Below are 12,989 nucleotides of genomic sequence, written 5' to 3'. Positions count from 1 at the left end.
CCAGCGAAGCACTGCTGAGCCTCCTGGTGTAGAAAGTGTGCACCCTCCCTCCGGTGGGTTCTGCAGGGAGTGGCCTGGCTGGAGGTCCTGCTCGGCCACTTCCTGGCTGAGACCCCCCCCTTGGCTTGGTTTCTGCATCTGCACCATGAAAATCGAACTACCTTCCTCCAAGGCTGGGCTCACAGTGTCAACACGGGTAAAGTGTCTGGCCTGGTGCCTGGCACACAGCAAACAGTACGAGAGTGAAAACCATCCAAGGCTAACAAACAAATGCACACACAGTCATGCTGGAACAACTTAGACATCTTGCATGGCGGCCAAGAGAACTGGGCTAACTTGGAACGTTCACTTAACCCTGGCCCACCGTCTTTTGACGATACCAAGTAAAGCAGCCAGCTCCTTCCTTTCTGAAACACATTTTTTAAAAGATTTTATTTATTTGTCAGAGAGAGCACATGCGCACAAGCAGGGGGAGAGGCAGGCAGAGCGAGAGGCAGGCTCCCTGCTGAACAAGAAGCCTGATGTGGACGCGATCTCAGGGCCCTGGGATCATGACCCAGCTGAAGGCAGACACTTAACAGCCCGAGCCACCCAGGCACCCCTGAAACACTTTTTAAATATCCCGCTCCCGGACACCCATTTTGGTTTTCTTCCTTTTTCTTTGTTGTTTGCCCTCCTTTTTCTCTTCCCAGACCTAACTGTTGGCACGCTCTGGGATAAGTTAGATCCGCTTTTTCCCCGAAAGCCACTTTACCTGCTCAGTCTCATCCAGTCCCAGACTATAAACACCATTTCTAGCCGGTAAGGGTAGAATTCACAGCTTGAGGGGTGTCCTTTTCCTGCTGGAGACCCAAATCCTACAGCCTACATAACCTAGCCCCTTGGATCTTGCCACAGAAACACAGTGCGGGGTACAAGGTGTTCATCAGAGATCAATGTCTTCGAAGGAAAAGGAGGAAGGAGGGCAGGCGAGGGAGGCAAACTGGAGCCTCAGACAGCCCAGTGGGCAGTAGGCAGCTCTGTCAGTGAATACGGTCCCGGAGAGGTTTCTCGCATCAGGGTTCAAGTGGCCCGGCCTTTGTGCCCTCCTTGTTCAGTCACTGACACAGGCTGCTCCTGGAAGGGTGCAACCCCGGACAAAGTGGCTTTCCCTGGACTGCTGGTTGTGGCCGGGTGGAAGCTATATGCTATTTGTGCTGCCTGAAGCTGGACAGGAAGCTTCTCGAAGGGGAAGCTGGGTGGGGTGTCTCCATCTAATTCAACAAGTCCATAACCAAACCCTTGATTTTGCCTTGCTGCCCAACCTAGCTGTCCTTCCTCATCTTTTTTCTTTTCTTTTTTAAAAAATCTCAGTCAACGGCACTACAGCTTTGCTCAGGCCAAATCCTAGGTCTAGAGACTCCTCCATCTCAAATGCCTCTCGGTCAGTTCATCTCAAATTCGTTCAGCTCCACAATCATGATGTATCCAATCCAAGCACTTCTCACATCCTTCCCACTGCTGCTCAGCTGGGCCCCACCCCAGTGTTGCCCTGCGGTCAGCTGTAGTAGTTCACTAGCCCCTTCTCAAAACTGTTTCCCTGACCATCCTTCCCGATCTATTGTCTGTACACCAATAGGAGGGATCTATCATTCCTTAATTTATTTACGACTTTTTTTTTTAAATTTTAAAAGTGCGTGTGAGGGGGGGGCAGAGGAAGAGGGAGAATCTCAAGCAGACTCCATGCCCAGAGTAGAGCCCGATGATGGGCGTGATCTCACGACCCTGACATCATGGCCTGAGATGAAATCAAGAGTCAGCCGCCTGACTGAGCCACCCAGGCGCCCCTGGAGGGATCTTTTAAAATATAATCAGATTGTCTCCTATCCCTGTTCAAAACCAGTCGGTGGCTTCATGTTCAAAATTAAATCTGCTTCTTTACATGACCTATAATCTCACATGATACCACACCCCTCACTGCTCTCTAAACCTGTGCTGGCCAACACAAGAGCCACCAGCCACAAGTGCACTTGAAACAAGCACTTGACATGGGCTAGTCCACACAGGAAGGTGCTGTTAGCATCAATTACACACCGGGTCTTGAAGATTTAGCATGAAAAAAAAAGTGAGAATGTAACATTAAGTTTTTAAGTTTTTAATAGTGATTATATGTTGAACAGACAATGTTTTGAAGATGAGTTAAAGAAAATACTACTAATTTGATCCTTTATTTTTTAAAATACTCTTAGAAAATTAAAATCAAATCTATGGCTTGTGGTGTATTTCTGCTAGATGGTGCTGCTCTAAACTAGAAGTTACCAAATCATGCTTTGCAGGCCAAGTCCTGCCCACTGCAGGCTTCTGTATGGCCCATGGACAAAGCACAGTTTTTACATTTTTTAATGGTTGGAAATAAATCAAAAAAATAAAAATTCACGACACATGAAAATCGTTATGAATTCGAATTTCAGTGTCCATTACAGAGTTTTATTGGAAAAGAGCCATAATCATTTGTTTCTGTATTACCTATGGTTGTTTCTGCCCTACAGCAGCAGAGTTGTCATTCCAACAGAGACAACCTCGCTCATGAAGCCAAATACATCTACTGTCTAACGACTGACAGAAAAGCATCTCACCTCCTGCTCCAAATCCTTACCTCCTTCACTTTACTTTTCTTTGAAGGATGTATAACTATTACCTTTCCTGCGATAGAACTTCTGCAAAGGTAGGAGGTTGCTCTCTTTTGGGGAATTACTGCCGGCACCTAGAACGCTGCCTGGCACATATCAGGTGCTCTACAAATATTTGTTCAAACAGTACATTTTTTAAAAATCCAGATTTCAGGGGTTTCACAGGAAGCCCCAAGTTACTTCAAGAACATGAATTCCACTACTGCAATGGGCTGTCTCTGTTTCTCAGCCAGAAAAGCTAAGGTTAAGACCCCAGCAGACCCGTACAGAAAGGCCAGAAAGGAAATGCCCCTGTTTCCTTTCCTTATCAGAAAGGGAAAGCCTGGTAACTCGCAAGGCTGGAGACAGACGCCAGCACTGCTGTAACGTCAAGGGGAGCACAAGCTTTATTTCCATGATTTTTAAATGCCTCTTTTTTTTTTTTTTTTTTTTTTTTGCCCCGCCTATAGGGGAAAGGTAAAGCTGTCAAAGTTATCAAAAAACTCAAATCTCCTTTTCTTCACGGGGCTGCTGGTCAACGTGAATTCATCCACTGTGCCTCCTGGGTCCTGAGAATCACTTCCAGGTGCACCAGATGCACTTCCGGGGTCAAAGGATTCTGCCACCTCCAGGAGCTCCAAGTCACTTCCATCTTCCTCAAAGGACTGCTGGAAGAGGTCATAGATCGTCTGCTGCTTTGGGTCCTTCATCAGAGAGAGAAAACAACAAAGTTAGAGCGCAGGCTCCAGCACCGACTCTCCCTGTGCCAGAGGCTGGGGAGGAGACCCAAAGGTGGGGGCTGCCCATTTTATGGCATCAGGTGCCGCATGACAGCCAGTGCAGACCAAAACGGCCTTATGGCCTGACACTGTTTCTTCTCTGCTGCTCGTGGAGTAAAGGAAAAGGGGGTGGTGGTGGAGAAATGGTGTGAGAGCAATAAAGAACCTGCTCTCAAACTAGAATTCATGTTGGAAATGCCTTCTTCTTTCTAGCTTTCCAAACTGGTATTGAAATAGCTCCCAAGCTCTCATTTCCTGCAGAGCCGTTCTCCAGCGAGGGCTTAGGTTGGAATTCAACTGCCAAACCCGTGTGCTCAGCCACGGCTTACACCTAATTTTTGGAGTGGTTGGCAAAACATACCCATACTAGACATACAGAGAAGTAGATTCCCGTTTTGTCGTTTCTATCTAAAATCTGCCAATGATCAAAAAACCCATCAGCCATCTCTGTGTGTTGTCGGCCATGGCGCAGTACTAAAATCATGCTTAGCGGCTGCAACCAGAGCACGTGATGGGCTCACTGTCACCCTTTTGCTGATCTCTCCCAAGTGTGAATTCCCAGCCCTGACTGTCTTTCAAGCCAGCTGTGCTTTCAATGTTTCCACTGACATTGTGGTTTCCTTAAACAAATGGGAGTTTAAAAACCAAAGTCATCTCTCCTCTCAATCCTACATCCTCAAACCAGCAACTCTCTTGGACAAAGCCTAGTTTTGATGGTCTGCCAACTTTTTTTTTTTTTAAACAGGAGAAAATCAATAGGCATACATACGGGGAACCCACACAGACGTGGAAATGCCAAAGATGGTCAGACAAAATGAGGTTATACATGTCAATCTGAACTAAGCAGAAGGAGGTAGGGGTCTGGGACATCAGAGGAAAGGAATGCATTTCACAGAGGGTCTACCAACATTGTTCTCCTCCCCCTGGCTTGCCATCACCAGGGCGTCCCGACAGCCTATCTCACACTTCGAAGGGGCAGCAAGTTTGCCTCTCCTGTCTTGTTTCCTCCGTGATGTTCCACAGGCACACTGTTTCCCTGGGCTTCAACACTTGGCACTTGCACAGATTTGCAGTGGTGCACCCCCATTTCAATCCCTGGCAGGGCTGATTTCTGCCCCTCACTGTCCTTTCACAGGATTTTCTCGTCATGTCTTGGAGGCCCCCTATGTTGACCTCATCATAGGTCAATGCAGAAGCAGCTTCCCTGGCTTTTCAGCCCCTTTACAATCAGGTCTCATTCCAGCTGGTCTCTACTTCTTCACTGTTCCTTAACAGAAGGCCCCCCACTCCCTTCCGCATTGGTGATGGGGGGGCCCTGAAATATGACTGTGGGAGCAGTCCTGTGAGAACTTCAGATTACCCGATATACCTGCACCCAACACTCCCTCACCTTTCAGGATCCCAGCCTTCCTAACGAGGAGTGGTATTAAGGGTCATTAAGGTCAGCCTCCCGTGATCTGCACATCCTCCTCTAAGAACTAACCTCATCAGCCTCTGTCTGAACAACTACAAGGTTAAGGAAACACTGCCCCAAGTAAAATAAGTGTTAACCTGCACTTGAGTATGGCATTTGATTATGGTGGTGGCAATACTGTGCTTTCAGAGCATGCCTGATTAATGGAAGCAAGGTCCAAGATCTGATCGGTATTTCACTTCCCCTCTGGGAAGGCAGGTTGTCTCAGCAAGACATAACCACTTTTGCTTTAATCTCCTCTGAAGAGGCAACATTTTCTTTTTCTAGCAGTTGATGAAATTTCCAGCTCCACTTTAATAAAAAGATAGATATAATTAATAATCAAAATAAGTATTGATAAATGGCATTTATATTATCTTGTACTTGTATTTCAGGCAGAAATTCTTAACTAATTCAGAGTGAGGGTAAGGGCAGTATAAATAAATGAGTTCTAAATAAACTCATTATTGAGTTTGAGAAGGTTGAAAATCCTTTAAAAATAAGGTTCCTTGCTTTCAAAAGAGCACACAATAACCTAGGCTCTGTGAAAATATTTACCATTCAACTGAATTAGAGAGTTCTTTAAAAAGCTTAAAAATAAGGTTGTTTCACAATTAGCTTATTAACTCTTTACATCTAGGATGATAATTTAAATTCTACATTAGAAAATATGATCTCTGGGGGTGCCTGGCTCAGCTGGAGGAACCTGCAACTTTTGATCTGGGGGTCATGAGCTCAAGCCCCACACTGGGTGTAAAGGTTACTTAAATAAGAACTAAAAAAAATAGAATAAAATAAAATAAAAATATGACTTCTGAGTCTTATTTATCTCAATAATTACTTCTGGAAGGAAGCATTTAGTTGCTTCCTCACTGTAAATGAAAGATCAAATCCTCAGACTCTAGTCTTCCTGTCACTCGAAGATTTTGCTGATTTCACTCAGACTCTGATTCTGGGCAGTTCCATGAGAAGACATTTTGGTTTCCAGACGAGCTGCAGTAAAACTGCTTTTCTGCATGAGGCTGAGTGAGATCCATAGGAATGACCCACACCACCTCTCCAGGGACCCAAGGGCTGAGCAGACAACTTAATGCTCCACCCCTCCCACCCCCCAGCCAGGGGGAAGGAGCCATTTGCTGGTGTTACCTTGTAGAAGTAATTAGTAGCTTCTGTCTTTTCTGAAAAATTGGTCTCAGAAAGTCCGGCCTCACCCAGAACTTTAATCTTCTCTTGAATTAGGGGCCTGTTGAGGACAAAGGCGCCACAGTGAATATAAGCTGCACAGAGCCAGGGGGCTGATTAAAAGGAAATCCCCCTCCCTGTGTTTATGGGGCAGAGGCATGCCGTTCCACTTCTTTGCAGCTTTCAAACCGCCAACGCCCAACCTCAAATATTTGCCTCCTCTCGGCTATAAACCAATTTAGGGTTGGAGTCAATCAGGTTCAAAATTCTTTCTACCGGAAGATGTAGAGAAAATAAATGTCTCATTACAACAAAATTCTCAACCTGGGGCCCAGTGAACAAATCCACAAATCCAAAGATACGGGAATAGGAAAAACCAACACATGTGGCAAAGGTAAGACCCCTTAGTCATAAAGCTGGAGATAGGCGAGTAGTGGAAACTAACGAGATAATCAAGAAACTTAGAATCAGGAAGGGGTAAATGGGATTGGGAAGGAGCATTTGGAGATCTTTTTGCTTAGGTACTAGACATGAACCCTATTGTTGAACACTGTACCCCAGGTCTGCTATGGAAGCACTACATGGCCCACAGGGAGCCACTTTCTCCCAAACGTCAGCAGCAGCCCTGTAGGATGGCCTTATGTACCAATACATGGCATAAAGGGGCAGAGGGGGACATCACCGTGTCTCAGCAATGCCTTCATGGGTAGGACAGAGTGTCTTATGAGCAAACCTGCACCTATGTTTCCTCACCATTGGCTCCTCCCACCCCCTTGTGTCAGTCCAGTGGGAAAGGAGCCACATCCCCTTCATCCTCATTCACCCAGCAAGCCATGAGTGAATGCTGTGAAGGGGGCCCGGCATGCTCACAGGTGCAAGGGGAAGGGCATGACTCTGGGCTCCTCAGCACGGGGCTCTGAAGACATTAGCAAGAGCGGAAGCGGTTAGGGAGTGAAGGAAATAGATCACTGGTGTCAACCCCCGCACCACCCCCGTGGCCAGCCATACCAGAGGTAGTCGTCAGCTGTGCCTCTTGCCACAAGGTAGTGGATGCTCACGGAGCTTGACTGTCCGATTCGGTGTACCCGGTCCTCTGCCTGGAGCAGTATCTGCAGGGTCCGGGAATCAGGATGTGTGCGGGCCAAGGCCTGAAAGGGCTCCAGCTAGCACAGCACACAGCCCCCTGCCCCTGAGCCCAGCACACCATCCCTCTCAGAGGACTTCACTCCATGCCCCAAGGCAGCAGGTTGAGAGCCTCTACCTCTGAACAAGCTGCCACTGAACACAAGAGAGGACCAAACCGGACCAAACCCAAGTTCTGGGGGGACTAGAACCTGCAGCCAGCCAGCGGTGGGCACAGCACTAAGTGCTGGGAGGAACGAACAGCCAGCGCTGACTCTGCTAGGAGGCCGTGCTGACGGCGAATGACAGAAGCCCGGCACGCCTCCGCTCTTCTCACTGGAACAGAAACCATGACCTTCTAAAGAACTGAGGGAGACGTCATGGATGATTAGGGGTCAGGTGGCTCTTTAACATGGTAAGCTCTGTAATAAATAACAAGGCCCAAGGGCATTGTTTCTACTATATATGCCTTCAGCCTCAAAGTCCACCCATCACGAAACAGTGGCTTGTGTGGCCAATGACATATCTGCTGTCACAGCTCTCCGCTCAGGAGATAAGGCCAGTGGAACCCCCAGGGCGGGCAGTTGCCCACTGGCCGCATCGGCTAAGCAGCTCACAGTGATGGTTAATACAAACCCCCAGGCTGGAAGGCCAGAGGCCTGGGCTGCGGCTGCCACGGCCACAGGCTTCCCTTCGGGGACAGCTGTGCACTCGAGCTATCACGCCCCCATTTCCTCACAGAGGGATGCCTCCTGAGATTCCTCCTGGTCTTCTAAAACTTCAGTATTCCCTTCATATGATGTAGTCCATAATCTTACTACTTAGGAGACTGCCATGAACATCTAATGACCAGCCAACAGATGTGCGAGTCCTCACTTCTTTGAAGACTGACCCGTGGGAAGTAGAAACACGTTTCTGAGGCCAAGCAGAAATGGATGGAAGACAAAACTGGTGCTGGGGACAGCTCCTGGAAACCCTGTCTGTCCCGACTGACACCCACGCCTTCCGCCCTACAACCACGTGCCTGGGCACCTGGGGCATCCAAGTCCCCTGCGTCCCTTACCCCTGGATTCCAGAACAGCTCGGCGAACACCACCAGGTCAGCTGAGGTGAAGGTGAGGCCCATGTTGGCCGCGGTGATGGACAGCACGGCCACGGCGTGCTTCTCGAACAGCTGGAACTGCTGGCACAGGTCCTCACGGTCAGCGGAGGAAGTCGAGCCATCGATGCGGATGTGCGGCACGTGCTGCGGAGACAAGGAGGGAAGCGAGGTGGGCAGCACCGGGGCGGGGGGCTCGGCAGCTGCGGCTCTGCAGACACAGCCACGCTGCTGTTCTGGCTCTGACCTGCCACAGCATTGAGTCCTCCCCTGACCCTGCTTTAGGAGCTGCTTGTTTTCTCATTTCCGATGGAAATTTGTGTTGAGAGACTTGCAGATTCCCATTAGTTTAAGCAAACATGCAGAGATTCCTTGCACATTGGGCCCACTTTCCCCCAGTGGTAGTATATTGTGAAACTATAGTATATCACAACCACAAAATGGACTTTGATACGATGTACCAGTCTTATTTAGATGTCCTGTTTTACTTAAACTCATATGTGTGTATCCTACCAGTGTTATCACTCATGTGCAAGGAATCTCTGTCACAGTCAAGACACTGAAAAGTTAAGGGGCACCTGGCTGGTTCAGTCAGTAGAGAATGCGACTCCTGATCTTAGGGCTGTGAGCTCAAGCCCAGTGTTGGGCACAGAGCTTACTTAAAAAAAGAAAAGGGGTGCCTGGGTGGCTCAGTCAGTTAAGCATCTACCTTCAGCTCAGGTCATGATCCCAGGGCCCTAAGATCGAGCACTGAATCGCACTGGGCTCCCTGCTCAGCCTGCTTCTCCTTCTCTCTCTGCCTCTCTCCTTGCTCTGCTTGTGCTCATTCTCTCTGTCAAATAAATACATAAAATCTTAAAAAAAAAAAAAAAGAAAGAAAGAAAGAAAGAAAGAAAGAAAGAAAGAAAAGAAAAGAGACACTGAACAGTTCTAACACCAAAAGGATTCTTCTGTGGCCCTTTTACAATCTGAGTTGAAGGCAAATGCTTAACCCACCGAGCCACGCAGGCGCCCCTATCACCAATCTATTTCTGCCAGGCGCCCTCTTCTCAATGTGTGTGATAATCTTTTAAACACAAAGTTTTATATCCTGCTTTTCTCCAATAAACACTATATTGTAAGGGCGCCTGGGTGGCTCAGTGGGTTAAAGCTTCTGCCTTCGGCTCAGGTAGTGATCCCAGGGTCCTGGGATCGAACCCCACGTCGAGCTGTCTGCTCAGCGGGGAGCCTGCTTCCTCCTCTCTCTCTGCCTGCTTCTCTGCCTACTTGTGAACTCTGTCTGTCAAATACATAAATAAAATCTTTAAAAAACAAAACACTATATTGTAAATAAACTAAATTATTAAGGTTTTCTAAAACATATTTATTAACGTCAGTATATTTAATTATGTGGCAACAGTATAATTTATCCATTTGTGTATTTCTTCATATTTGGGAGATTTTTTTTGTTTGTTTGTTTCTTAAAGATTTATTTATTTGAGAGAGTGAGAGAGAGAGAGAGAATATGAGTGGGGGGAAGGGCAGAAGGTGAGAATCTGAAGCAGATGTCCTGCTGATCACAGAGACTGACTGGGGGCTCGATCTCACAACCCTGAGATCATGACCTGAGCTGAAACCAAGAGTCAGAAGCTTAACCAACTGAGCCACCCAGGTGCTTCATTTTCACTAAAAAAAGATGGGCTGGCGAACACCCATCAACAGGTGAATGGATAAAAATCATGGTATATGCATACAACAGAATATGACTCAGCAATAAGAAGGAATGAACTGATGACATGTGCAATAACAAATATGAATCTCAAAGTATGTTAAGAGAAATCATATTTAAAAAAGAGTACGCACTGAATCATTCCACATTTATATAGAGCCCTAAAAATGCAAATTAGTTTAGAGTGACACAGCAGATCTGTGATGGCCTGGAGATGGGAGGGCATGGAGAAACGGGAGGGATTTCAAAGGGCACAAGGAAACTCCTGGGGCCAACAGACACATTCACTATGGGCTTGAACTCACAAGTCTGAGATCAATATCTGAGCTGAGATCAAGAGTCAGATGTATAACCAACTGAGCCACCCAGATGCTCCTTCACTGTCTTGATTCTTACCAAACTATACTCCACATGCAGTTCATTGCCTGCCAAGTATATCTCTATAAAGCTATTAGAATTAAAATATGTTTAAAGGATGGATTAAAATAAACGTGCTCATGGTTCTTTGCCCATATTTGGTTATTTCCTTAGACTACACTACTAAAAATCAAAGTACTTTAACAAAGGGAGAGACTTAATTTAAGGATCCTGATATTATCGCCAAATTGCTTTCCGATAAGTAATGTCTGAGCATGTCCAGCTTGCTGCATTGTTATCAATGGTAAGGGCTGCACATTTTTTTCCAAATCTTCTAGAAAGATTTATTTTTATTTTTTATTATGTTATGTTAATCACCATATAGCACGTCATTAGTTTTTGATACAGAATTCCACGATTTATTGTTTGTTTATAACACCCAGTGCTCCATGCAATACGTGCCCTCCTTAATACCTATCACCAGGCTAACCCATCCCCCCACTCACCTCCCCTCTGAAACCCTCAGTTCATTTCCTGGAGTCCATAGTCTCTCATGGTTCATCTCTCCCTCTGATTATTCCCACTTCATTTTTCCCTTCCTTCTCTTAATGTTCTCCATGCTATTCCTTATGCTCCACATATAAGTGAAACCATACAATAATTGTCTTTCTCTGCTTATTTCACTCAACACCCCAAAAATAGATAATCAAGTCAAAAAATGGGCAGAAGACATGAACGGACACTTCTCCAAAGAAGACATACGAATGGCTAACAGACACATGAAAAATGCTCAACATCATTAGCCATAAGGGAAATTCAAATCAAAACCACACTGAGATACCACCTTACACCAGTTAGAATGGCAAAGACTGACAAGGCAAGAAACAAATGTTGGGGAGGATGTGGAGAAAGGGGAACCCCTTACACTGTTGGTGGAAATGCAAGTTGGTGCAGCCATTTTGAAAACAGTGTTGAGGTTCCTCAAAAAGTTAAAAATAGAGCTGCTCTATGACCCAGCGATTGCACTAATGGGTATTTACCCCAACGATACAGATGTAGTGAAAAGAAGGGCCATCTGTACCCCAATGTTCATAGCAGCAATGTCCACAATACCCAAACTGTGGAAAAAGCCGGGATGCCCTTCAACAGGCGAATGGATAAAGAAGATGTGGTCCATATATACAATGGAGTATTACTCAGCCGTCGGAAAGGATGAATACCCACCATTTGCATCAACATGGATGGAACCAGAGGGGATTATGCTAAGCTCTGCACATTTATAAAACCTCTGCTGATGTGATAGGTTAATTTTCATTTATTTGATTTTCAGTGGAGTTGAATTTTTTCATCTCAGGTTCTTAAAGGCTCCTGTGATCTCCACGAAGTTAAGAATGATGGATCTACATTATTATGTTTTATGGCTGAACAGGCTCTTATTTAACAGAATACCTATTGACAAACACTTAGGTTTATAATTATTTGCTATTATAAATAATAACATCACTAATCTTATAAATAAATCTTTGGTCTCATTATTTCCTTAGGATAAGTTCCTAGAAGAGGAGCTTGGAAAAATTTGAGTGTGCCTTAAGTTACTGCCAAATTGCCAAGAAAAGGTACCAAATGTATGAAAACCCCCCATGGTCTAGCACTGTGTATATGTGTGAAAGAACAGATCCATAGTTCTAGGTAATTTAAGTCAATTTTCTCCTTTGTGATTTCTTTCAGTTTTTATGTGTAGAAAGTCATTCCCCACCCAGTGATCAGCTATACATTCATCTATAGTTTCTTCTAACACTTTATGGTCTTAATGAGCTTTGGTTTGTCTGAAATTTAATAAACAGTGAAGCTGAGTTTCATTTAAGTATTCCAACCAATTACTTAGTCAATTACCCAAACTTTATTTGTTGAATAAATTAAGCCTAATTTTTGATGACTCCTTGATTATACTTTTTCTTAATACTACAGGGCTATTCAACTAAAGAGTTATTAATACTGAAGAGGGCTGTCCATTCTATTCCACCCTTCTGACCACCATTTCTTGGAATAGCATGGCTGAGTTTTATAACAGATTTTAATATCTGGAGGCACAAGTCTATCAACATTTTTCTTGTTTTTCGAAGTTGTCTTAGATAGCTCTCCTCCTTATTTTTGAGACTCCTTTAGCATAATAATATAAGGTTCCTTCCCTTAAAATACCCAATTGACATTTTTATTTGAATTGAGTTAGACCTACAAATTCATTTGGGAAGGACCAGTATTTTACAGTGTTTGTACTGGAGCATGGCCCAAGTCCCTCCAATTCATCAGTCTCTACACTCTTTTTGGTGAGGTTATTACTAGGTGCTTTATATGTTTTTGTTACTCTGAATTTGATCTTGTTTCCCACTGTATTTACTAATTAGTTATAGCTGGTACATTAAAAAAGGCTATTTATTTTAGTATATTTATTTGGAATCTAGGCACCATATTAAACTCCTACGCATTTTGATAGTTTTCTAATTAACTGTCTTGAGTTGCTTGAATATTGTGACAGCTCTGATTTTTCCTTTCCAGGGATCATAGCTTTTAATTCCATTGGCTGGCTTCCTGGATCACAGCATATACAAAATTCAAACCCAGGTGTATTAATGAACCACCT

At 45.1% G+C, this 12,989-nt stretch overlaps 1 protein-coding gene across 2 annotated transcripts in view; it reads right to left on the bottom strand.

Annotated features, from left to right (window-relative positions):
• Window positions 1–2,438: 2,438 nt before the first annotated feature.
• SMARCAL1 (SWI/SNF related, matrix associated, actin dependent regulator of chromatin, subfamily a like 1) overlaps window positions 2,439–12,989 on the bottom strand; it is a 58,792-nt gene continuing 48,241 nt past the window's right edge. For both annotated transcript variants that reach the window (XM_032847442.1, XM_032847443.1), the window contains exons 15-18: window positions 8,248–8,430; window positions 7,071–7,171; window positions 6,027–6,123; window positions 2,439–3,352 (exon numbers count right to left, since the gene is read on the bottom strand). In XM_032847442.1, coding sequence (XP_032703333.1) covers window positions 3,113–3,352; window positions 6,027–6,123; window positions 7,071–7,171; window positions 8,248–8,430 — 621 coding nt within the window. In that variant the 3' untranslated portion in view covers window positions 2,439–3,112. The remainder of the gene's footprint in view (window positions 3,353–6,026; window positions 6,124–7,070; window positions 7,172–8,247; window positions 8,431–12,989) is intronic.

This window comes from Lontra canadensis, unplaced genomic scaffold (assembly GCF_010015895.1).
Source record: "Lontra canadensis isolate GAN:19392208 unplaced genomic scaffold, GSC_riverotter_1.0 scaffold188, whole genome shotgun sequence".
In the NCBI taxonomy this organism is placed as follows: domain Eukaryota; kingdom Metazoa; phylum Chordata; class Mammalia; order Carnivora; family Mustelidae; genus Lontra; species Lontra canadensis.
Note: the sequence above shows the minus strand (reverse complement) of the source record. Positions and strands in the feature narration are given on the sequence as shown.